The sequence below is a fragment of the Andrographis paniculata genome, unplaced genomic scaffold (genome assembly GCF_009805555.1).
Source record: "Andrographis paniculata isolate CXL003 unplaced genomic scaffold, ASM980555v1 Contig52END, whole genome shotgun sequence".
In the NCBI taxonomy this organism is placed as follows: domain Eukaryota; kingdom Viridiplantae; phylum Streptophyta; class Magnoliopsida; order Lamiales; family Acanthaceae; genus Andrographis; species Andrographis paniculata.
In genome coordinates, this window is record NW_026137587.1 from 7,272,943 (window position 1) to 7,298,486 (window position 25,544).

At 31.8% G+C, this 25,544-nt stretch overlaps 5 protein-coding genes and 1 pseudogene across 7 annotated transcripts; 3 read left to right on the plus strand and 3 right to left on the minus strand.

Annotated features, from left to right (window-relative positions):
* Positions 1 to 264: 264 nt before the first annotated feature.
* On the minus strand, positions 265 to 2,524 carry LOC127254921 (receptor-like protein CLAVATA2). The gene has a single exon (XM_051280271.1). It carries the CDS (start codon positions 2,493 to 2,495, stop codon positions 384 to 386), a length of 2,112 nt encoding a protein of 703 aa, XP_051136228.1. The 5' UTR covers positions 2,496 to 2,524; the 3' UTR covers positions 265 to 383.
* A 555-nt stretch (positions 2,525 to 3,079) lies between these two features.
* LOC127254442 (probable serine/threonine-protein kinase WNK11) lies at positions 3,080 to 3,956 on the plus strand (annotated as a pseudogene).
* A 4,090-nt stretch (positions 3,957 to 8,046) lies between these two features.
* On the plus strand, positions 8,047 to 12,555 carry LOC127254677 (heterogeneous nuclear ribonucleoprotein 1-like). 2 transcript variants are annotated; one of them, XM_051279906.1, is made up of 5 exons: positions 8,048 to 8,264; positions 8,386 to 8,532; positions 8,828 to 9,061; positions 9,359 to 10,568; positions 11,660 to 12,555. In XM_051279906.1, the coding sequence occupies exons 3-5, from the start codon at positions 8,840 to 8,842 to the stop codon at positions 11,671 to 11,673; spliced, it is 1,446 nt and encodes a 481-aa protein (XP_051135863.1). In that variant the 5' UTR covers positions 8,048 to 8,264; positions 8,386 to 8,532; positions 8,828 to 8,839; the 3' UTR covers positions 11,674 to 12,555. The 2 variants fall into 2 exon arrangements, with proteins under 2 accessions (XP_051135862.1, XP_051135863.1); XM_051279905.1 differs by lacking the exon at positions 11,660 to 12,555 and having other exon boundaries at positions 8,047 to 8,264; positions 9,359 to 10,926.
* Positions 12,556 to 14,348: 1,793 nt separating this feature from the next.
* On the minus strand, positions 14,349 to 15,820 carry LOC127254834 (serine acetyltransferase 1, chloroplastic-like). Its single transcript, XM_051280139.1, has one exon. The coding sequence runs from the start codon at positions 15,676 to 15,678 to the stop codon at positions 14,593 to 14,595; it is 1,086 nt and encodes a 361-aa protein (XP_051136096.1). The 5' UTR covers positions 15,679 to 15,820; the 3' UTR covers positions 14,349 to 14,592.
* Positions 15,821 to 19,837: 4,017 nt separating this feature from the next.
* Positions 19,838 to 22,123, minus strand: LOC127254997 (30S ribosomal protein S10, chloroplastic). 2 transcript variants are annotated; one of them, XM_051280397.1, is made up of 4 exons: positions 21,866 to 22,123; positions 21,712 to 21,756; positions 20,732 to 21,047; positions 19,838 to 19,976 (listed from the first exon to the last, which is right to left on the minus strand). In XM_051280397.1, exons 1-3 carry the CDS (start codon positions 22,049 to 22,051, stop codon positions 20,736 to 20,738), a joined length of 543 nt encoding a protein of 180 aa, XP_051136354.1. In that variant the 5' UTR covers positions 22,052 to 22,123; the 3' UTR covers positions 19,838 to 19,976; positions 20,732 to 20,735. The 2 variants fall into 2 exon arrangements, with proteins under 2 accessions (XP_051136354.1, XP_051136353.1); XM_051280396.1 differs by lacking the exon at positions 19,838 to 19,976 and having other exon boundaries at positions 20,453 to 21,047.
* A 1,030-nt stretch (positions 22,124 to 23,153) lies between these two features.
* LOC127255000 (uncharacterized) lies at positions 23,154 to 23,698 on the plus strand. The gene has a single exon (XM_051280398.1). The coding sequence runs from the start codon at positions 23,209 to 23,211 to the stop codon at positions 23,515 to 23,517; it is 309 nt and encodes a 102-aa protein (XP_051136355.1). The 5' UTR covers positions 23,154 to 23,208; the 3' UTR covers positions 23,518 to 23,698.
* The last annotated feature ends 1,846 nt before the right edge of the window (positions 23,699 to 25,544 follow it).

Here is a 25,544-nt window from a genome sequence, read left to right on the forward strand (position 1 = left end):
TAGTAACTATAAATGAAAAGTTGAAATATATTAAAAATAGATTATTCATTAGGTTTCTTCATTTATATAAATACCACCAGTTCTATTACTTTCACTTTTTTTATTTACTTTATTTTTTAACTAAATTTTTAAAAATATCTTTAATTGTTAATTATTTTTTCAATAAAATATTATTATTATTATTATTATTATTATTATTATTATTTTTATGCCATACCAAATGATCTAATTTCAATAGAAGGAAGCTAATATTTAAGGAAAAAAAAAAAAAACCAAAAATAATTGCAACAACCACCTCTTCTATCTTACAAGAAGCACACGCACAACAAATATCCATAACATATATGAATGCTAAATCCTCCCTAACTATCTATGTATCATCATCAAGCCTTAGTCTGCAAAATGTAGTTTCTTGCCTGAGCAGAGCAGAAGAGGCTAACAACGCCGCCATAGAAGCTAACAAAAGCACTCAAACAAAATATCCAAATCGAAACAACCCCTCCCTCGTCTTCCTCCACCAACATCTTCCCCTTCCCCGCCCCGCCGCCGCAACCGTTGCGCAACGTCTCCAAACACAGCCCCGGGTTCCCGGAAAACGCTCCAGGGAACCTCCAGTAGCCCTGCATTGGCGGGACAGTCCCCGAAAGACAATTATACGACATGTTAAGGAGAACGAGGTTTCCCAGCCCAGTTATGTTGTCTTCAACAGGGCCCGATATGGAATTGTGCGACAAGTCGAGGACCTTCAAACCCGACATCTGCCCCAAACCGACCGGCATTTGGCCATCGATCGAATTGTACGACAAGTTTAAGTACTCCAACCCCCGCAATCCGAAGATTCCCGCCGGGATTTTCCCCTGCAGCAAATTGTTAGAGAAATCGAGGCCGACCATGCTCGAGAGGCTATAATCGAGGCTCAATTCGGCTCCGTCGACGTCTGGCAAGATCTGCATGTTTAGATCAGTCGACGAAGCATTCGTCCGGGCAGCGCCGTCCCGGGTTTTGAAATTCAACGTAACATTGAAGTTCCCATCTGGAATGTTCCCGGAAAACCTGTTTCCGGAAAGATCGATGGTCTCGATCACTTCGAACGAGAACAGCCAGCTCGGTAGTGCTCCGTCAAACTTGTTGTTCGACAGGGAGAGATACCGGAGGCTCGACCATTTGGTCACCGCATCATTTAACGACCCCGAGAGGTTGTTAAAGCTCAAGTCGACGACTTCCAATGACTTGCATCCCGCGAGAGTCAGCGGGATTTCCCCGGAAATGTCGTTGTGGCTCAAGACCAGTAGTTTCAGGCTGTCCAATGCGTCGAGCTCCGGTGGAATCCCGCCAGAAAGATTGTTGTTATCCAGCTTCAATGCAAGCAACTGAAAACATCCGACGATGTTAGAAGGGACCGAGCCCGACAGCAAATTATGAGACAAATCAATCGCTTGAAGATACGTTAAGTTCCCGATTCTCTTCGGTATCTCTCCGGTCAGGAGATTATGCGACAGGAACAATCCCTGCAAGTTTTTCAAATCCATTATTGATGCTTCGATTTCGCCGGTGAATCTATTGTCGGACAGGTCGAGGAATAGCATGCTCGATTTCTCCGGTGTTGCGACGATGTTTATTGGAAGGTTTCCGGACAGAAAATTGGAGCTGAAATCCAACGCGAGTAAAGAATCTGAAAAGACTAATCTTGGCGAGAGGCCATAGCTCAATTGGTTAGAGGATAGGTTGAGGTGAGTCAAACTCCGGCAATGGGAAATGCAGGCGGGAATCCCGCCGACGATGGAATTACCGGCGAGGTTGAGCACAGATAAGGAGGAGGAGGAGGAGAAGAAGCACGGCAAGGTCCCCGACAAGGAATTGGATTCCAAATTGAGATACACCAATGAGGCACGAAATTCAGACAGAGTCCCCGTCAAGTTATTGTGGGATAAATCGAGGTATTGCAGCGGCGGCGGCGACGAAAACAAGGTTGCCGGGATTTCGCCGTGGAAGCCATTGAATCCTAGGTCGAGCTTCGTAAGTTTGGAGGAGAAGTTCCCAATCCAATTGGGGATTTCACCGGACAACAAATTGTGGCTAAGATCAAGAACAGACAGCTGGTGGAGAAGAGCAAGGGATTGGGGCAAGTCCCCGCTCAAATTGTTGTGGCTGATGTCTAAAAATTGAAGTCTTGGCAGGAAATTGAAGCAGAGAGGAAGAGTACCTGTGAAAGCGTTGTGGGAGAGAATTAGGGTTTGGAGAAAAGTGAGGTTGCAGAGGGAGGACGTGAGGCGGCCGGAGATTGATAGCCCGGTGAGGTTGAGGGAGGTGAGGCGGCCGTTCCGGTCGGCGGTCCACGTCGTCGAGTTGCCGGAGGGGCCTCGAATTCCGGCGGTGAGTTGCAAGAGGGCCGCCCGATCCCCGGGCCGGAGAAGAAGCCCCTTCTGGGAATCAAGGGAAGCTATTTGGGAAAGGAGGAGCGTGAAGACGAAGAAGAATTTAGGGATTTCATCCATGGAGTCTGTGAGTGAGTGAGGCAGCAAATATTCTGTTCTCTGACAGCTAATTAATTATGATATAAAAGCGGAAGGAAAATAATAGTAAATACATAGCGACTTTGAGAAAGCGCTAGTGCGACTTTCATAGGGATATAATTGTAAGTTTGTAACTAAATAACGGAACAATTTTTATATAAATTAGAATCAGTAAGTCTCGCATCCTCGCTCTTCACTCAGATCGCTGCTGCTGCCTCTTCGTGAAACCAGGTTCCTGATTTTTTTTCTATCATTCTCTCGAAATTTTTTAATTCTAACGTTGAATTTGTTCAGATTATTTTCAATTTTGCTGTGGATTCGTGATTGTTTGGGTGAAAAATGATTTTAAGAGAATAATGAGTTTTAAATAGAAGAAACTAAGATTTAATTCTTTTGTTATTGATTTCTACATGTTACATTTATCCCGAAATCTGTATATATCGAATGTAATTGTTAATTTTTATTTTTGGAAATTTTTGAAGGAATTAATGACATAAATAATTCAGTGTTCATAAAAATGGAATTATAATTTAATTTAGTATTTAGTTTTTGGTACAGATGCCCCCATGTTATTCATTGATGGTGATCCAGACGCAGAACCATTTGTTGAAGTGGATCACACCTGAAGATATGGTCGTTACAACGAGCTTCTCGGATCCGGGGCAATAAAGAGTATGTACAGATCTTTTGATCAAGAAGAAGGAATTGAGGTGGCTTATAATCAAATACAGCTACAGAACTTTTATGGTGATGAATCTGCCATTGATAGACTGTATTCGGAGATCAAGCTGTTAAGGAATTTGAAAAACAAGAACATAATACCTCTATATAATGTGTGGCGGGACAATGAAAGAAACACTCTAAATTTCATAACTGAGGTTTGGAACATGAAGGAGTACAGAAAGAACCACAAACATGTCTCGATGCAGTAAAGAAGTGGTCTCTACAGATACTCAAGGGCTTAAATTATTTGCATACATAGGGCACTATACATAGGGATCTCAATTGTAGCAGTGTGTTCGTCAATGGAAATATTGGTCAGGTAAGTATTCTTTATTATATTAGTTCATTTATAAATTTGCTAGTGTATCATTAATATTGGATAAATTCAATATTTTTGTTGTGTTTGAGTATATGTTTATCGATTTTATTTTATTTTTTACATTTATAGATTAAAATTGGTGATTTCGGACTTGCATCTATGATCAGGCTAAAACAATGGACTTTTGCACCCGAATTTATGGCTGCTGAGTTACACGAAAAACAATACACAAATCTTGTAGATATATATTCATTCGGAATGTGTTTACTCGAGACGGTAACTTTGGAGTTACCGTATAAAGAATGCAATAATATTGCCAATTTAAGACGAAAAAAATTATTGACAAGTGTCTAGCTCACCCAAATGATAGGCCTTCGGCAGCTGTGCTCCTCCAAGATTGATTTTTTTGACATAATTACAGACAATTATAATTAAATAAGAAATAAAACTCTGTTTTTTTGTCGTCTTAAATTTTAATTTTTCAATATTTTTTTATTAACTTTTGTTGGGCTGAATAGACATAATTGATTGTTCTTGACATTTATTTTATTTGACTACTTTGTTACTTCTCACCATTGTTAATATTGACTTGTTTTTATATATATTTTCTGCATTTAAAATATTTATAAAATTAAAAATAATTTAATTATGTAATTTGTAGTATTTATATACACATTACCTTCTTAATAGAATTGTTAAGATCAATTTGAGCATACTATCCTCCTTGTTGATCAAAAAGCTATAAATGAATCACTAAACATATTTAGAAGTCTTCCAAAATTGTATACAAATTTAAACAGTTTAATAAATTGTAAAGAGTTTCTCAAGTATTGTCCAAACTAATGAACAACCCAAAATCCAACATAAATTTAAATTGAAATTTAAATTATTATATACAAATATAGATATTATATATTTATTTTTCAAAATTTAAACAATGTGTAATATATTTAATAACTTATAGGAGTATTTCAAAAGACATTCAAAGTTTAAAATACTAATAAAAAATAAAAATAAAAATAAAAATCACTAAGTGAGAAATTAGTGAGAATTTTTTCACAATGTTTCTAAAATCATATTATTTTGAATTTTTATTCCATTTTTTACTATTTAAATTTTATATTATTTGAAAAAATAAATAAATTATTTTATCAAATATTATATTAATAAAGTAAAAGAAATTTTAAATTTAATCCACATAAAAATTAAATAAAAAAAAAAAAAAGAAATCATAACCTTAAAGCAAATGTATATACATATATATTGAATTGCTTTTATATTTGATGTGATATATATTTGTCTATAATCGAAGTATTGTCAATAAATTTATTAACACACTGTCCAAAAATTAGACATTATTTAAATGAAAAGTTTTAGAGCGTGTTTGTGGTTGAAGTTCAAATAATTATTATTCATTTTTCAAGAGTTTTAATAATAAATTTATTTTTATAAAATATTGTGTTTAAATATTATTTAAATTAAAATTCAAATTATTTTTTAATTTAAATTAGTTTCAAATTTCAATCAAATAAAAAAAAATTAAAATTATAATAATACATATTTAATATGATAATTTGTATACAAAATTACCATTTTATTATAATATTTAAGATGAAAAATATATATTTAATATAATATTTTTTAAAAATATATTATTAATAAATAGTAGAAAAATAAACATAGCAGTACATGTAGTTAGTCTGTTTCTTTGAATTTGGTTGTTGTTGATTATTTAAATTTTATATTAACAAGATATGTTTTTATAAATATTACGAAAAATGTCAAATAACAAATCATATAAAATTAATTAATGTTATACATATTTTCATTTATATTTGTAATAATTATATTTATAATAAATTGAAAGTTTTTCCTATTAAAAATAGAATAAAAAGCAATTTAACTATTAACATAATCCACTTTTATGGTAGGTCAAGGTAGGTGGAAGAAAGATACTACTCCATGTTCACTTTATTTTTATTTTGATAGTAAATACTTCATCCGTCTAATTTATATTGTTCTAAAATATATTTGCACAATTTTTTAGGTGATTGTCCTTTGGTTATGAATTGACAAATTTGCCATAAATTGTATAGTAGAGATTAAAAATAATAAATGAATGAAGGGTAAACATGTAAAATTTGTATTTAAAAAAGGAAGTAGGACAATAATTGTTGGACGTCCGGATATGAAAGTATAACATTAGTTTGTGGATGGAGAGAGTATAACATATTATATTAAATACATTTTATTTTATTTTTTTGTTAAATGTTTTCTTTTTGGTGAGTTTGAAAAAAAGAAAAAAAAATTTAGATTTTATATTAAAATAATATTTGATAAGATAATTTGTAATTAAAAAATTAATTTTATTCGAAAAAAGATAAAATCAAATAATATTATTTTAAAATATTTTTTAAAAAAGAAAACACTCGAATTATATATTAATTGCATATATTTGTATATTTTTAAATATATATATATATATATATTGAGATTGCATCATCAATAAATTATTGAATAAACATACAAATTGTTAATTTATTATTGAAATTATAGGTTTTGGATAGTAGGGGGTGTTCTTTTGTAATTTTATTTTAAATTTTTAACTATATCATTATTGTAATTTTCTTTATAAAAAATATTAGTTTAATTTAATAAAATATCATATTAAAAAGAAAAAACACTTGAACAAAATTCTAAAATTACAATTTGCTAAGTATTTTGGGTGTATTTGTGGGAGTAAAATTTTGAATTGAAATAATTGTTTGATGTGATATAAATACAGATTAATATAATATTTTCATTGTAAAATTTAATTTGAATGTAATATAATAAATAAAAAATATGTATTTAATTTGATAATTTATTAAAAAACAATATTGAAATACTAAAACCAGACTCAAAATCGCACAAATAAACACACTATTTTATGATATGTAAAACTTTACATTACACGGGGATGTGGTTATATAATTGGTCTAATAAGCATTATTTCTAGTTCAATTATTTTTTCACAAATATATTTAGTTTTATATTCATTGTAAAATAACAAAAATATAATAAATAGCAAAATAATTTTTTATTATTGTGTCACAAAAAGAATAGCAATTAACGATGTTATTATTGGCCACATAATTTATTATTTTTTTTTTTTTTATAAAAAGGCCACTTAAAATTTTAATTTTATTTGGCAAAAAATGAGTTTTTCAACGTCACTCTCACACCCCACACACAATATATATATATATATATATTAATGTGTAAAATATACAAAAATAAGATTTAATTTAATTTAAGTTATGGTGTCATATAAATTTATATAAGTCCCACAGAAAGGTGTAATTAATCTGGCAATGCAAATTTCTTTTTTTAATTATCAATACGATGTGTTTGTCTGGGAGATTGGATTTTAAATATACTATTCATTTTTTTTTTCTTTTACATTCAAAACATCACATCAACACCTATTTATATCATATCATACAACTATTCAAATTCAAAATTTTTACTATTCCAAATATTTTAAGAAAAATCTATATAAAACTTATACTCCCTCCGTCCCATAACTAAGTATCAATTTACGTTTTGCATGTTGATCTTTGGATATTAATTATTATATCAAAATATATTACAAATCAAGAAAAAATTGCAAAAATATCTCTATTAGTGTCTTATAATACTAATATAATGACATTTGTATAAAAAATTATACAAATATAAAGATATTTTTAACGTTAAATACGATGACGCAAAAGGTAAATGGATACCTTGTTATAAAACGGATGGAGTATTTAACAGCAAATAGTAATATTTTTCATCCGATCCTATAAATATCACAATTCCATTAATAATATCATTAGAAAATTATTATTCTTATTTACAAATTTTAAAATTAGTAAAGAAAAAATCTAATATTTCTTCACATACATATCAAATCTGCCATTACATTTACTTACCATGCAATCGTTAATTAGCAAATACATTTTTTAAAAAAAAAATCATTAAATATGACCATATTTTTTAAATTAGAGCAATGAAATAAATTCACAAACACATCCTAAATATATTAAATAAGACTATATATCAAAGCCACAATTATACATATTTAAAATCACATTTATTATTATTTAAGCAATATTTTATTTTATTATATATAAAGGTACATATTTTATTTCAACGACGGAGAAAACGGTAAAAAAGTTGAAAAAAAATAGAAGTGGTGAATATATGTAATCTGTCTTAGACTTCAAATATTCTTTTCGATCAGAGATTATCGGCTCACTCATTATATATATATATATATATATGTATTTATGGGCGTGTGTTTCTCTCTCACTACATTTTCCTTTACCTAATTGTTATTTCTGATATATATAAATAATATATCTTGTTTCTGTAGAGCTAAAGGAATTCTTCATTTCTTTTGATTTTTGAATTTTTAAGGTTTTTTTTTTTTTTTTTAATTTTTGGATTCTAATTATTTATTTATTTTTTTTGTTTTTGCGGTTTAAAAGAGAGTGGAATAACCAAGGAAAAGGAAGGAATTCCATTTCTTTTGATTTCGATATATATATATATATAAGTATAATTTTTGTATTTTGATATTTTTGGTTTTGGATTAAAAGGGGGGAGTGGAATAACCGAGGAAAAAGAAAGCTAAGATCTTGGTTTCATCAATTTTCCAATCCGTAATTTTCCCCCTTCCATCGGTGAGTTGTGAATGGTTTGATGGAAATGGAGATTTATGGATTTGTTGTTGGATTATCGTTGTTGTTCTATGCGTTTGTTCGGTTCCGATTGCGCCTTTTGTTTGATCTGCTGAATTTTTAGGGGTCCGTGTGTTGAATCGGGATTGATGAATCAGGGATCTTATGGTTCTCTATTGAATCCAGCATTCCCCACCTGAGATTGAGTTTACTTTGATCGCTCTCTCCCTCGCTGCTGCTGCTTCTGCTCGATTGTATTCTTCTGGATAAGGTATGGAATATGTTCCTTGGATTTTTGTTTGCTCTCTCGGATCTGCTCTATTCGCCATCCGATGATCAATCTCTCGATTATTTCTGCGATTTCAAACGGACTTGTTGTCGCCTGTTTTTTCTCAATCGATTTGTTAATGGATCAGATGGATATAGATAATCATTTGAGATTTCAATCAATTCATAGTTAGTTGGTAGCAATCGGAGTTTGCCATTGCTTCGTTTGTTTGTATGTTTTATTTCATATGTTTGAAAGCAAGCTGGTTTGATTGATGATGGATGGATTTGATGTGCAGATTGCAGGAAAGATGGAAACTGATAGAGGCAAGCTATTTATTGGCGGCATATCTTGGGACACCAATGAGGATCGTCTCAAGGAGTATTTTGGGTCTTATGGGGAGGTGATGGAGGCAGTGATCATGAGAGATCGAACCACCGGGCGTGCTCGTGGGTTCGGATTTGTAGTCTTTGCGGATCCTGCTGTTGCCGAGAGAGTGGTTAAAGAGAAGCACATGATCGATGGACGAACTGTAAGTTGGTTAAGTAAAATTCATCTATCTATCTATCCATCTATATATATATATATAAAATTGCAATACGTGTAGAAATGCCGCACATTGTGAGTGATTCTCATGCTCGAATACGATAACATGTGTTGTAAAATTACTTGCTGTTCTGAGTAATGGCAGAAAAATGGATCTTGTAGGAATGTCTTAGTTCTCTGATCTGATCTGGCCTGGTTTTCGTGTTTGAAGTAGGAATTTTGTGGGCATTTTTGTTTCAAGGTCTATGTATAGACTATCCGATCTGTCTTTTCATTTTTTCAGGTGGAAGCAAAGAAAGCTGTCCCAAGAGATGATCAGCACTTGATAAATAGAAGCAGTGGCAGCAGCATTCAGGGATCGCCCGGCCCGGGGCGCACTAGGAAGATTTTTGTAGGAGGATTACCATCTACTATCACTGAGAGTGACTTTAAGAATTATTTTGAGCAGTTTGGCACCACGACAGATGTTGTCGTGATGTATGATCACAACACTCAAAGGCCAAGAGGGTTTGGTTTCATAACCTATGATTCAGAAGATGCAGTTGATAGGGCATTGCAGAAAACCTTTCACGAGCTTAATGGTAAGATGGTTGAGGTGAAGCGAGCAGTTCCTAAAGAATTGTCGCCAGGGCCGAGCCGGGGTCCTCTTATTGGTTACAATTATAATTTTGGTAGATCAAACAACTTCCTCAGCAGCTTTCCTCAGGGATATAATGTGGGTTCACTGGCAAACTACGGTGTCCGGTTGGATGGAAGATACAGTCCATTAGCTAGTACGCGCACTGGGTATTCTCATTTCGGTTCACCTGGTTATGGATTGGGTATGAACATGGAGCAAGGTTTGAGTGCTGCCGGGTTTGCTGGGGGCTCTAACTTTAGTGGAAACTTAGGTTACGGCCGTGTTATGAATCCCTATTTTGGCAGCAGCCAGAGCAGGTACAACACTCCTATTGGTTACAATACAAGTGGCAGCCGTGGTGATTCTTTTTTCAACTCGCCAACCAGAAATCTGTGGGGAAGTGGCAGCCTTAATAATTCAGCTAATAATGCCAACTCTGGCTCCTACTTTGGGTCGGGAAGTGGCGGGTTTGGGATGTTTGGAAACATTGGCACGAACTGGGGTGCTTCTCCTGTCGGTACTTCACTTGCAGGAAGTTCTTCTGGCTACAGTGGTGGCAATGTCGGTTATAGAGATGGTGAAAATAGCTATGGTTTGGGTGCCGGAGGAGGATTTGGAAGGAACAGTGGAACGGCTCTGGCTACAGCATCTTCATTTTCTGGTTCTAGCCATGGCTATGAAGGATCTTATGGGGATCTATACCGCATTGGGTCGGGTTATGGTGATCCTACTTGGCAAACTACATCTGCGGAGCTCGATAATTCTGGTACATTTGGTTATGCCCTTGGAGCTTCAGAAGATGCTGCTGCTGCTGCTAAAGATTCTGAGGATTATGGCGTGGGCTATGACCTTCCAAATAGACAATCCAATAGAGGTATTGAATTCTCATTCTCGCACTAAAAGTTGAGAATTACAGAGGCAGAAGCATTTTCGGTTTTAGCTTCTTTGCTGGGTTTTAAAGGAAGAGCTGGTTATGATATGATGAGATGAATTGCTTTTTATTTGCTTACAGTCACACATGTTAAGAGAAGCTCGCTGATAAGAAAATGTGGTTTCAAGGAACTGTTTTTTTCTTTTCTTTTCTTTTCTTTTTTTTTATCTGCTAGTAATTTCACCTGAGTTGAGCAGTCAAAAATCTCAGTTTTTTATTTTTGTTTATTCCATTTTTGTAAGAATTCTATGTATTCTTGTTTGTGAAAATAAAAATTGAAGGTGTGAAATTAGCTGCATCATACATTGTGAGTATATTGAGAGGCCTCTCAAGATATTTTATTTCCATCAGGGCCGATAATGTGATGATATGAAATTCGAGCCAGGGATTCGTGAATATGAAGGCGCTACTTTTGTCATTTTACATCTGATGCTTTAATTATGCTTGGTAGCTTTAGCCTTACGAAGAAAGTAAATCTTGTTTTCAACATTGCTGTCTTAAGATTATAATTTGCAAATGATTTGGTGTTTCTTTCAATCAATGACTGTCCTGTGTTACTGACAAATGGAATTCAATTGTTTGATCCAAATAGTGCAATTAAAGAAACACGATGCATGTATCCTGTTTTGTATTTATGGGTTTGTCATCCATCACTATGTGACGATAGTATTCATGCTTAAAAGTAGTCGCTTGCTGTTACTTGACTAGTCTATTTCTGTTAGAAGCTCTGATAAAATCCTTTACAGTTGGAAGTAAAATACGCGCAAAATTTAGGAGTTGAAGCTGTATATTGAGCACATAAAACTTAGCTAATCCTGTGGCACATCAATATCTTTTGTCCATAGTCTATCTAATTAACTTTCATATATATTCTGGAGATGATTGTCTTACTGATGTTGTCAATTGTTGATATCTGCAAGTGTTGGTTTGTATTTATTTGAAGTTATTGCTCTAATATCACATTCTTTAGTTGGAAAGTTTAGCACAAGTATTTAATCTAACAGTCTAACTCGTCTCCTTCATTTTCTCCTCAGGTATTGCTGCCTAGGAACTTTTGAGTATGCTGAAATCGTAGGGGAGATTTTTTTTTTTTCTTAAAAAAAAAACAAAAACAAAAAAAACGAAAGACACTTGGATTGCGATTGTGAATTATATATTGATGATGCCGTTACACAGAGCTAACATGGTCTTTGCGCAAAGTATATACATTCTTGGAGAGAGCAGTCTCGTGAGTTTTGTGAATTTCTGGAAGTTTGATTCTTAGTATCGTAAACTAGGCTGTTGTTTTTCTTCTTCTTTTTTAGCAGCATTTTGATCGATATAAAGATCAGATTGCGTGGGATATACCATGGGAGATCCCTTCTAGCTTTATTTGTTGTGCAACTCGTCAACACAAAGACGTCGTTACTGGGTGGTATGAACGATCTACATTTGAAAAAGGTAGAGAGTTTATTTTTGTATTTGTTTTTCTCTTAATTCCTTTTTGAGAGTCCGAGTTTTTTGTCTGGGATCTGTATTCTCTCTCGTAGACTGTATGTGAGTCTGGTTCGGAGCTTCTTTATGTTTGTTTACTAGCGTGAGATATTAGAAGGGTGCGACGCCCGGCTTTAAGGTTTGCCTTCAATAAGAAAAACACTGAGACGTACATTGATTATTTTGCTTTGCCGCACATTGAATAGATCTAGTGTGAGAAAACTCTTCTCCATCTTTTTTCTGCGCATATATATACATGTGTGTGTGTGTGCGCGTGCGCGTGTTTCTTGTGGCTTAGCTTCTCGATGATTCGAGAATTTGTTTCTGTAGTGTGGGATTTGGATAAAGGCACTGTAATGTTTAACCTGAAACTATGGCTCAACTCACGTTGATTTCCATTATATTGTTGATCGAACCATTTTCAGAGTATTTTTTGATTATCCAATATTTGAAGTCACTATTCTTGTTTTCGATTGTTTGATTATTGTGAGTGATTGATCATTGTATGTATATTCAAGAACACTGCAGATTGATAGTTGTATGTATAAGTGATTGTTTTTACACTATAAAAACAAAATGTAGTATTTTTTTTTTACAAATTTATTAGCTAAAAAAGAAAAAAAGGTAGTTCTTTTTGAATAAGTTGAATTTAGTTGAAATAGTACAATAGCTCGGAACAGTTGCTGTCGTCGATCGTATTCAGGCACTGTTCCACGACATCCCGCCGCCGCGTGTGGCTGAGATAGGTGGCGGTCTAATACTATTGCCGTCGTTCCATTATGGCGGTGATTTCAAGTCATTGCCTTTGGCGAGAATGGAAATGGCTACGGAAGAGGGGCTTTTTAGTAAATTCACTGTTGGTTTGAATTTTTAAAATGTCCTGCAGTCATCAACGGTCAGTTTGCTACAGTCGTATATGGGTCCGACGCCTTTCTTCTCCGCACAGACACAGTGCTTTTTCCGAATAGAGCGTTTGAACGGAATCAGGTCTGCTGGTGATTTGGAGCTATTCGCACGAGATTCCGCCGTGTTAGTGCTGCTCAAGGATTTGTTCATGATATCTGTCAGTAACTCAGGTAAATTCGAGCATATATTCACGCAATTTAGCCTATTCGAGGATTTATTCATTGCGATTTTAGGTTTTCTATTTATGAGTTCGAAGTCGAGCACTTCGACGGTGAGAAAACCGATCCGATCGTTTTCTCGAAATCGAAAATTCTCAATTAGTCCCCGAGTGCGTGAGGAATTCGAGATCCAGAAAGTAATTCGCTAAACTAATTCTCATTCCAGCACTCGAGGTCACATAATCCAACATTCTATGATTTCTATCCCCTAATTGTGTGCTTTTTCGGATGTTTCACTCGTTATGTTTGGCCTTTCATTAGTTTTTTTAAGCATCTTGAGATTTTTACTTTGTTCTTAACCCAACAAAATTCTTAAAATATAATATTTATTATTCTTTCTATTATAAAAAATATACATGTTTTTTTATAACAAAAAAATATGTATCATTTTTTTTTATCACTTTTTTTTTGTTATAAAATAAAAAATTGTATATATAATACATTTAAACTAGTGCCTAAATTTATTGAATATATTTTTGCATAACGAATGAAAATATATTTAAAAAAAAAAATCATAAAATGAAATTTAATATAAAATACTATGGTTTATATTTGACATAATTTATTATAATTTATGTAGTATAAAATTATTTTAAAATTGTGGCTGTTCAAGCCAAAATTGAAAATTTTAAATCAGAATCATTTAATCATTAAGATCTGAAACTAAAACCGATTAAGCATAAATCAGAACAGTAATTTCGGTTTGATTAATTTACAGGTTCAAAAGTGTGGACAAGTTTATTGCTCTTGTTACCTCAATTGAACAGTCTGCAATATTTATGGTTCTGATTTAAGAATCACGTGAGTTCAAAAGTAAATCTCTTGTTTGAACCAAAAAAAACAAACCCACCCTTAGTAGTAGGCCCTTTATTTTTCTTCAATCCTATGGCGGCTTTGAACCTTGAAAATTTTGGATGTTTATGCCATTTTACAATATTCGAGGCGATAAAATCTTGTTATCTTATCTTTTACTATGTTTAGTATATGTATGCTTTCATTTAATGTATAGGATTGGATACTCAATAAATTGTTAAAATAAATTAATAATTCCAAATTCAAATCTAAACACCACATAGTTAACTTTCCCACACAACTAACTTTTAGGAAAGAAAAAACTCCAAAGAGGAAATACCAATAATCTCCAATAACATTAACGATCACATAGAGGGATTGAATTGGATTGGATATGCAACCAAATCCAATCCAGACATTAGTAGTATATGATCCATCGATCCTATTAGCCAATCTAGTCCGGTCCGGTCGGCGTCGTGGTCGACATCTAAAGCAGCAAGTAACCTTGCTTAATCACTAGTACATGTAAAACTAGAACAATCATACATAGGAAGAACCATACAAACACACAAAAATCTTTAGATAACATAATCAGACCACTCAGAAATGTGTGATGTATGGTCCATAGTCAAGCTAGGCATCTCATCCAACTTAACTGGATTCTCCTTCCCTCCCATCAGCCTCGCCGGATTCCCCACAGCCGTCGTTCTTGCCGGGACCTGTTTAAGCACAACAGACCCTGCCCCAATCTTGGCCCCATCCTCAATCCTCACATTGCCAAGAACACAAGTCCCTGCCCCAATCAACACCCCATCCCCAATCTTCGGGTGCCGGTCGCCGGACACCTTCCCGGTCCCGCCTAATGTCACATTATGCAGGATTGAGACATTGTCACCAATCACTGCTGTCTCCCCAACCACAACCCCAGTGGCATGATCCAGCAAGATTCCCCTCCCAATCTTGGCCCCTGGATGAATGTCCACTGCAAATACCTCTGAAACCCTGTTTTGTATCATCAGGGCCAAGATTTTCCTGCCGTTTGTCCACAAATTGTGGGCTATTCTATGAGCCTGGCAGGCCAAGAACCCCTTGAAATTCAAGAAACAGTGGACATAGCTGATGCAGGCAGGGTCCCTTTCCCTGACTGCCCTCAGATCATCCCCCACAGCTCTGATAATCTCTTCCCCATCTCCTCCAAGGAGAACACCCAAGAAAAGATCGTAGAGGGTCGTGCTAGTCAGGCTCGAATCACTCAGCTTGACAGAGAGGTAATTGGCTAGGGCACTTTGTAGAGAATTGTGGGACAGAATTGAACTGAAATAGTAGTTTGATAATATGGGTTCTTGCTCCACATCTGCCCTTGCTTCTTCCTTCATTTGGGCCCATATGTCATCGTCGACGAATCTGAGCAGTGGCTGCTGCTGCTCGTCGGCGATGGGGATTGGGATTGGGATTGGGAGGCAGGTGACCTGTTCGGGTAAATCGGGTCTGCAGAATTTGACATAGTTGGTGAAGACGACATGATTGTTGTCGTCGATGTTTGGGGAAGGGTCTGCTCGGGAAGGGTGGACGCAGGTAGCCATGGTTAAATTAGGGTTCTTGAATGGCATGAAATAGGAATGGCTTATATGAACAAATGGCGACCTTAGCGAATTTGGGGGCATAGAATTTGGCGGCGGCGGCGCAGGGAAACGTGAGGTTATAAGAGAGAGAGAAGATGAATGGAGATTGGAAGGTTGTTAGTAATTTTTAGAGAGAGAGAGAGGGAATTAGTCAGTGAGTGGGATTTGTGAGGAGGAAGAAGAAGATGATGAAAGGCGGCGTGTCGAAAAAGCGTTGGGCTGTAGAATTTCCACAGGTTAGGAGTTAGGACGGTGTGGAGCTTCTAGAAGGTTTTGGGGTGGGATTTATCTGAGGTCCTGGGAGTTAGAAGTCCAGATTATTTTGGCCTCTGGGGATACGTCCGGTGACCAAGTCCCGGGAGCTTTGGAATGGGGTGAGGCTGAAGCATATTCTTTGAATCTTTTGAATTAATAAAATAATTGCGGCCATTAATAATTTGTTTTCCATATATGTTGAGATTTTATTTGAAATCATTGATAGGTATTTATAATAATGTCGGTTTACCTTATTTCGAATTTGGAAATCACACTACAGTTAAATATTTAATTTAGGATTGCTTATTATTATTACATTATTTTACATTACAAACTTTAATTTGTTTATATATAGTGTATGATTTTAATATTTTATTCAAAAATGTTTAATTACTATTTCTATTCTAAAAATATTAAAATACAATGCTCACATCTTACTTTGATAGTGACTGTTGATTAATTGAGTTTGTTAATTATAATCAATATTAAAATAAGAAAATAGATAAAATAAAAAAATATGTTGGAGCGGAATATAAATCTTTTGTTTGATATTTAATCATTTTAGTTTTTTTGGTTATTAAGTTATGAAAAGTTATAAAAGTATTACTCCCTCTTTGTGTGTAAACACATATATTAATTTCTGTTTACATGTTACTGCAATGATTTTTTATTATTTTTTAAAAAATTTAAATGACTTTTTAATACTCGTTTTGTGAAAAATATAATACAGTATCATAAGGCATAAAGTTAAGATTAGTTTAATTGTTTATATTCATTTTTTAGGTAAAAACATTTTAAAATATATAGTTTTTAGAAAAGAAAAAAATAAAAAGAGTAAAAAATGATTGTATAAAGCATAAGTATACAAACCCTTAAATTCATTGAAAAATTGTCCTTTAATTCTCCACCATTCGATTATTAAATCCAACTTTTGTTGTCAAGCTTTCTTTTGTAATTTTGCTTTTGCACTTAACGGCTAATTTTCGTATGGTATAAGAAAATTTCTGCACATATGCGGATTTCATGTTAATTAATTCAATCAAAATATATAATGAAGGTAAATAAAATATACTTTTATATAGCATGATATATTGTTTACACAATACAATATATACTGTGTTATAAATATGATATTTATATATAATAAATATTATTATTTATCTTTAATAATTGAGTTAAATTAGTATAATATCAATTCGAGAGAATCATTATCGTTTCGGCATACTTATATTACGTGCAATGCTTTGTAATTTGGGGTGTATTTTGTTTATTATTATTATTATTATTATTATTATTATTATTATTTATTCAATTGTTACAATTTTTATATAAATATATAAAATATTAGCATTTTTTAAAATAATATCACATTAAAATATTATTTAAAACAAAATTTAATACAAAGTGTACAGATAACATACCTCTTTACATTTGTATTTACCTTAATATATTTTAATAATTTTGCATCGATTCTCTCCTAATCTGTAATATACTATAAATATTATAGTTAATTATCCAAATATACGCATCCATCCTATATTTTTATTAGGGTTTCTTATTATGTAAAAATTTTAATATATTTTTTCATTTTCTTTTATTGAAAAAATTGTTAAATTAATGTTTTTATATTTAAAATAATAATACTACTATACATTATCTTTAAAATATTTTCCATAAATATATTTAAAGACAACTTTAAATACTTCAAAAAAAAAAAAAAAAAAAACTCTCACTTATCATCAATGTATTGTTTTAGAATTCACAATTAATGTTAGTTAATCGTCCCCTAGTAAATATGATCCTCAGGATATTAATAAAATATATTTATATTTCATATAAAAAATTAATTATAGGATTCTCTCTCCATTATACTTTCAACGACATACAATACATAGGGTGTGTTTGTTTGGGGTTTTGAATTTTGAATTGAAATTTGAATATTAAAAATTTTGAATTTGAATAGTTGATATAAATAAGTGTTGATTTAATATTTTGAATGTAAAATTGATTTTTAGTATAATATAAAAAATAAAAAATATGTGTTTGATTTGATGTTTTTTGAAAGAAAAAATAAAATGAATAGTGTATTTAAAATTCAATCTCCGAACAAACACATCCTTTATATATAAAAACGCCGCCTTCGTTTAAATGTAATGTAGTGATCGATAGGGCACAGCGCCAATAATTGAATGGAATGTGGACGCAGTAGTGGTCTAGGTTCAGCATTGGATGCTGGGGCAAAAAAAAAGAATGTTTATTTTATTTTTATATATTATCAAATACTACTATTGTTTTCAATTTAATTTTTTTTTTTTTTCCGTGGCTGCTTTTGTCACTTTTTTTTTTTTTCGCGTAGGAAAATGGTAAAAGCCATTTTGTTATTTGCATCCTAAATAAAGTAACACAAATACATTTATTTATATTATATACTAAAATATTATATAATGTATGGGGTCGACAATGATTATTAATTTATTATAAGTTGATTCTTCAAGATAAAAGAGATGAAACTTAACGTGTGAATACTTTAAATGGATCCGTTTATTATTGTATCTAATTTTTTGATTCAAATTAACGGTGGAACGTAATATCCTGCAAATCAGGCCCAACGAGAAAGTGTTTGAACCCATGACCTTACGGTCACAAATTTAACCCCTACACCACCAGCTCATCCCTTTAAGGACTTTTGTTTTTAGGTATTTATTTATTAAACACAAATATTGTACGGATTGCAAATGATTAAATTCAACTATTATATTGATAGAGTGTATTGAAAAAAATATACTAGTAGGGTTAGGGGTGTCTTTGTTGTAGTACTATCATGCTTAAAGGAATTTTTAATTTTTTTTTTTCATATAATGCTTTTTGTATTTGAAAATATAATATATTTCTCCGGCTGCTTTTGATGCATTTCTATTGTCATTTTTCACTCTCCACGGTAAAGTTTCAATCTCTTTTTTAATCGATATAAATTTACAGTATATTATAAATATTTTAAGATTTGTATTTATTTATACCAATATAATTACATTAATCAATATATCAAAGATTGAAAAATAAATAATTACATATTAAAATTAACATTAATTACTATTAAAATAAAATATTCATTAAATGCAGCATAAAAGTAAATGATTAGTATATAGATATATTTTTTATTCTTTGCATAAATTTTAACAGCATAAACCATATTGAACCATTAAAAACAAATATAGTATATAGTTATATTATTTAATTATTTAAATTATATTGTGAATATTATTTTTTCAAATGCAAATTAATATTTATTAAAAAAAAATTGAAAATTGTAACCGCATCACAGTGGATGGCCTTTCATAAACCCAATTGTCATCCATTACTGGTCTGACTGTTCAATTTCACGAGAAGACACCCACCCATCTATCATCATCATTTCTGTAAAAAAAATAATAATAATAATCTGCAAAAAAATAAAATTAAAATTTGTAGATTTTATTTGTTTTAAATTTTCTATAGTTTCGATTTTTTGTGATTCATGTTTTATGGTAAAAAATGTTTTGGAGGTTAGCAGTAGTCCACTCTTTTTTCTATGTATATATATATGTGTGTGTGTGATTTCATGTGAAATTGTCCCTTTCACAAAAAGGGTCAATTGTGTTATACCAATTGTTTTCATTATCCAATCTATTTTGCTCTATTAATATAATAAATAAATATTAGTTTATTAATTTTTTTTTTTAAATTAATAGATTTGACTTGTAATTCAACTTTTATATAGAGTTTGACATCAAATTAAATTTAAATAATCAGATAATTAAATTTAAAACAAGATTTGTTTCTCTCAATTCACTTGGGCCCAGCAGGAAACAAAATACAGGAAAAAAATATCTTAATACTACATAAATAGAATAGATGAAAAATAAAATAAAAAAATAAAATTATTTATTATAAATAGATTATATATAAATTTTAAAAGACAATTTTTTTAAAAAAAAAAGTAATGAAAAAAATTCATGGACAGTGCCAAAACCACATGTGACATAAATGGGTACATTTAAAAACATTACTCAATACAGTGAGCTGGGCCGGTTCCTAATTGGACAGTTCTGTTAAAGGGGAAAAAAAGCATAGGTGAGTTTACATTTGTGTAAAAATTAAAAAAAAAAAAGACATCACATATACCATAGTAATACTAATTAAACCAAAAATCAAATAAAATATTAAATTTCAAATCAAAACCAAACAAACATATAGAATGCCAATAAATTTAAATTCTATCATCAATATTGAAAGTAAAAGAATAACAAAATTGAATTAAGAAAAAAAAATCCTTTCACAACTGAGGAAACCAAAAAAAAAAAAGAAAAAAGAAAAAGAAATTTCTACCAACACACAAACAATGTTTGGAATATATTTATACATCCTATGCATATAACTTGATCAATACAACTATTCTTAGGTCATATTTAATATCAATAATGCAAATGGATCCAATGCAATTTGAAATTAAAACTAAGTTCGATATCATCATAGTAGTTTTAGAAGTATCCTATCCTATTGAATAAATCGAAACATAATCTCATGAAATAAGATCAAGTGATCATATATTAAACATGCCATCTTTAGGAGCCATCTATATTCAACAAAATCGAACTAATTTTCGAGTTTCTGGCAATATTCACTACCCAAAATGCGAATAATACTGCAGGCATCACATCATAAGCAGAACAAAAAGAACCCATGTAGCATATCACATGAAGAAATTGCATGCAACTATTTTGTACTTAATCTACTCGCCCGCCATCAATTCAGCATACGTCACAATTATGTGTATATGCAATGAGAAACAGAAGTTACATACCGGTCTAAAGCTTAACCTCAACGTCGACACCGGCAGGCAGGTCCAGCTGCATCAGCGAGTCAATTGTTTGGGCAGTTGGGTAGAGAATGTCGATGAGCCGTTGATGAGTTCTGATCTCAAAGTGGAACCTTGCATCTTTGTTCACATGTGGAGATTTTAGAACACAATACACTCTTTTCTTGGTTGGTAATGGGACAGGACCCATAGTCTTTGCATTCGTCGTCCTTGCAGCATCCATTATCTGCTTACACGAGTCTTCGATTAGGGGCACCCAGTATGATCTTAATTTGATTCTGATCTTCTGCTTGGCAGCAACCTGAGATAAAACTCGGGGATCATATAATTGAAACTCCCTAACTACCACAAAGCTGTACATTATAGGGTAGTGCATTGCTTTATGCTCGTTTACATTTGATTCTTCGACAATAATCATTACCAGAAAAAAGCTTCAGTAACATTGCTATAGGAAGTAGAAATTGCATATGCCAGACTCTATGCTACATTGCATCTATAGCTAGTGAAGATTTAACAATTTTTACAGTTTCAAAAGCTTGCAACACACTTGCCACATCAGAGCAAAATCGTGTCATGGTTCCAATTCATATCTCTAATTAAACTACTTCGAAAGTGCAAATCAACAAAAAATATATAAATCAATTTGAACTTTCAGGAAATACATTTGATAACACTATGCAGTCAGAGATTCAATGCATTACTAAGCAGAGTTGAATAGGTAGTAAAGCTAATGAAACATCAAATATTCAACCTCTAGTCTCAAGCCTCGCTATCCTTCTGCCATTGCTTATCACAAAGAAACAATTCGTTATGGCAAAGACTGGGTAATGTCTCAAACAACAATAGCGAATTTCTGCGCCAAATTTTTTAAAACCAAAAATCTAACACCACATTTCATTCAGCTTACAAGCTAAAAAAAAAAATAATAATAATAAATCAAATTTGTTCAAGGATACAAAATCTACCTTATCTGTATCTGCGCTGATACTCACACTCGATGGAGTCTCACCCTAAAACAGTCATTAAACAATACAATCAGACACCAATCCTTAGGTATTTGATATATTATAAACTTCAAATCCTTCAACTCGAGAGAGCAAAACATAGATTGAACAAAACCTCGGCTACAGTAGGACCGGCGTTAGCTTCCAGAGCTTCAGGAGCAGCCATAACTCTCGAAGAGGAAATTCCCGAGGCTTTCACGGTCATTAACTTTGATGAAATCAAACAAGGAGCAGAAATCCGTGGCTTGGAATTGCACACTGGTAAAAGCACCGCCGAAAATGGAGAAGAGACTGCGGCCATGCTCGATTCCTAGACTTCACCTTCGCTCGCTCGAAATTTCTCTGCAGCTTTATCCAGAAGATTTTTCTTTTTCTTTTTTTTTTTAAATAAAAACTTATTCTCTTATTGCTTGATTTAACAATATTGGGCCGACATTCTAGGCCCAATATATATAACTTTAAATTGATTTGGGTCCACTAACAATTTATTTGGTCCATTGGGCCTAAATTATTTGAGCTGCTGATTTTGGCATATGACTCGTACTTAAAGTACATGTTTTTTTTTTTATATAGAAATTAAAATTTTTGAGTTTGGATTTTAAAAAGAAAGAAATTTAAATTTTAATAATTGTTTGATATTATATAAAACTATATTGATTTTAATCTAATAATTATTTTTAAAAGATACACTATATACATATTTTATTTTATTTTTTAAAAAAAGTGAAAACAAATAGGCCTAATTTTATAAAGGCAAATAAAAAAAATGAATAAGTTTTTAATGACCGTAGGAGCATTTAATACTCAATCAATATGATTGATTTTCTTAATAGCGTAATTTTAATAATTACAAAAAAAAAAAAAATAAAGAATTGAATGATTGGGCAATAATCAGGTGGGACATTGGCGCAGGCAAATCCATGCACCAGAGGACAGCTGTACCAAAACCATCAACACACAAGCCCCCTGAAATTATTGATAAACTTTTAAACAAGTCCAGGGACTCCAAGTCCCAATACATCTCCACCATTAATTTAGCGGTGACAATATACATGGATCTGAAGGCGTGGCGTTCAAAGAATCATTACTTAGAGCTGGAAACATCTAGACGCCACACTGAATTAAATTTCAATTAATTAATCAATAAGGGTGCGTTTGTTTGTAGATTAAGATTTTAAATTAAGATTTGAATAATAAAAAAATTGAATACAAATACAGATATATACCTGTATGTGATATAAATAAATATTGATATGAAATTTCAAATTTGATATAATATTTTTAAGAAGAAAATCTAAAAAATCTTACAAAACAAACAAACCGCAAAATCCTCCAAGCAATCGCCCATCGATTCACGCACATCATATTTTCTCCGCTACCGCCTATATATAGGCACGCAGAAGAGGAATCACTTTTCACAAAATCGGTGCAGGCTGCAAAGTACATACAGTGATACAGATGGCATTCGGTTGGCTTCTCAACTTCGCGAACACGATATTTGTGGAGCACTGGTCTTCCGAGCGGGCGGTGAAGGAGCGCGAGTGCGGCGCGGCGGTGGAATTCGGAAAACAACAGGCTGGTGATGGAGAATCGTCGACGTTTAAGATGCCGGTGCACTATCCGAGGTATGTGAAATCTGATTACGAGAAGATGGAGGAATGGAGGCTTGATGTGCTTCTCCAGCAGTATGGAGTGAGTTTCAGTGGTAGTTTGGAGGAGAAGAGGCGGTTCGCCATGGGCGCCTTTTTGTGGCCGGATCAGTTTTGATACTCTCTCTAGGGTATAGACCATAGACTATAGAGTATGTGTGTCAGTGGTGTGTGTATGACTATGCCTTCCCATAAGGTACTTGACCTTGGGGTGCTTATTATTATTATTATTTTTTATCGAAAGACCTCTGTGTTATTATTAGTATTATATTCAATAGATTGGAGTTATTCATTCCTCATTTGAGTTTTCTGTGTTGGTTCTATCTACTGCGCCCACCCCAATCCAACATTCTATCGTATATTACTTTTATTATTGAATTCAAATTAAAAAAATTTAAGAAACACTTTATATTTGAAAGATTATGCTTCCTCGTTACATAAGGATGATCTCCTGACCATAATTGTGAAATTATGTGATCAAACTCTGATGTCTTTGTATAATTTCATTGTTAGAAAAAATCTGAGTTAAGTGAAACGTATTCCATTATCAAAAGTCGAGTTCCGTAAGGGATGGCCTGATGAGTTAGGGATTGGACTTGTGACCGTAAGGTCTGGGTTTACACTTGACACTTCAGGTCACCTGTCATGGTTAGTCCTTGTGAGTTATCGATTTTAATTGTAATATTTTAAAAGTAATATAAATATAATTTTATCTTGTGACTAGTTAAATCTTTTTTTTTTTAACAATAATAATATGATGATGAAGTAAACGTTGCGAACAACCAAAAACAAAAATATACATACGGAAGAGTATATTAAATAGAAAAATAACATCCTTCAAAAGATTTTACAAGACAAACACACTCTTAATTTTTGCAAAAAAAAAAAAACAAAAACAAAAAATATTAACTTGGGATAAGGAAGTTTTATTTATATATACAATCATTATATCAAATTAAATATTTATTTTTTTTCACTTTCATATTTATTTACTTAATATTAGAATTATTATTATATTTATATAACATTTTATACAAATATAATAAACAATACTAATAAAAATATTTTTATTTATGTCATGTATAAATATAATATTAAAATTTAAAGTAAACACAACGTCTAACTTAAGGGATATTATATTAAAAATCAAATCAAACTAAATTAAAAAATTTATAATTTAATTCACAACTCTAAGATAAACAATCTTTTAACATAATTTTGATTAATATTATGTATATATATAATAATTTAGTTGGCACGTATATTTAAAAATAATACTACATAGTTTAATATTTAAAATACAGAAAAAAGAAAAATATGAATATTATAGAAAAATGATAAAAAAAAAATAAAAATAAAATAATAATAATAATAATAATAATAATAATAATAATAATAAGTGGAGTAAATAAAATTCAATGATAAATTAATTATTATTTATTAAAATAGATATTATAAAATTATGTTATAATAAAATTATTTACAAGAGTGCATAAATTTAGCAGACGGACTAAAAAAAAGGAACAATAACACAATTTTAACTCGACCAATAGAGAAAGTATAATATATCAACTCATATCAAATTAATATTTTGATACGAAATATTTTCTTTTATATTAAAAATACAATCATCATATCCAATATAAAGTAAATTTTGTGAGATTATTGTAAAGTAAATTTTTTGATGTTAGTATAGAGAATCCTTTATAAAATATAAAAACAATGAAAGTAGTGTATTAATTTTAATTTTTTGGAAAAAAAAATGTAGAAAAAAATTAGAGAAAGAACAAAACACAAATTCAATATATTTAATCTATTTTAGTACTCTCTTCGTTCCAAATACTCTGCAATATTGTTTTTTTTTTGGTAAATCTCAAACACTCTGCTACATTTCTAAAATAAGAAATAATTAATTATACTTAATATCTAGCCCACACTTTATTCCCCATATTATCCAAATAAAAAATAAAATATACATTTTTCTCTTCATCACATCACCTAATTTTCAAATTATTACGCTTAACACTGCCACCTAAAACCTGTGCAAAAAACAAATATTGCATCTTATTTGGGACAGATCATTTAATTTTTATATTTAATTTTTATATATCATTATATATCAAATTAATATATGCATAAATTATA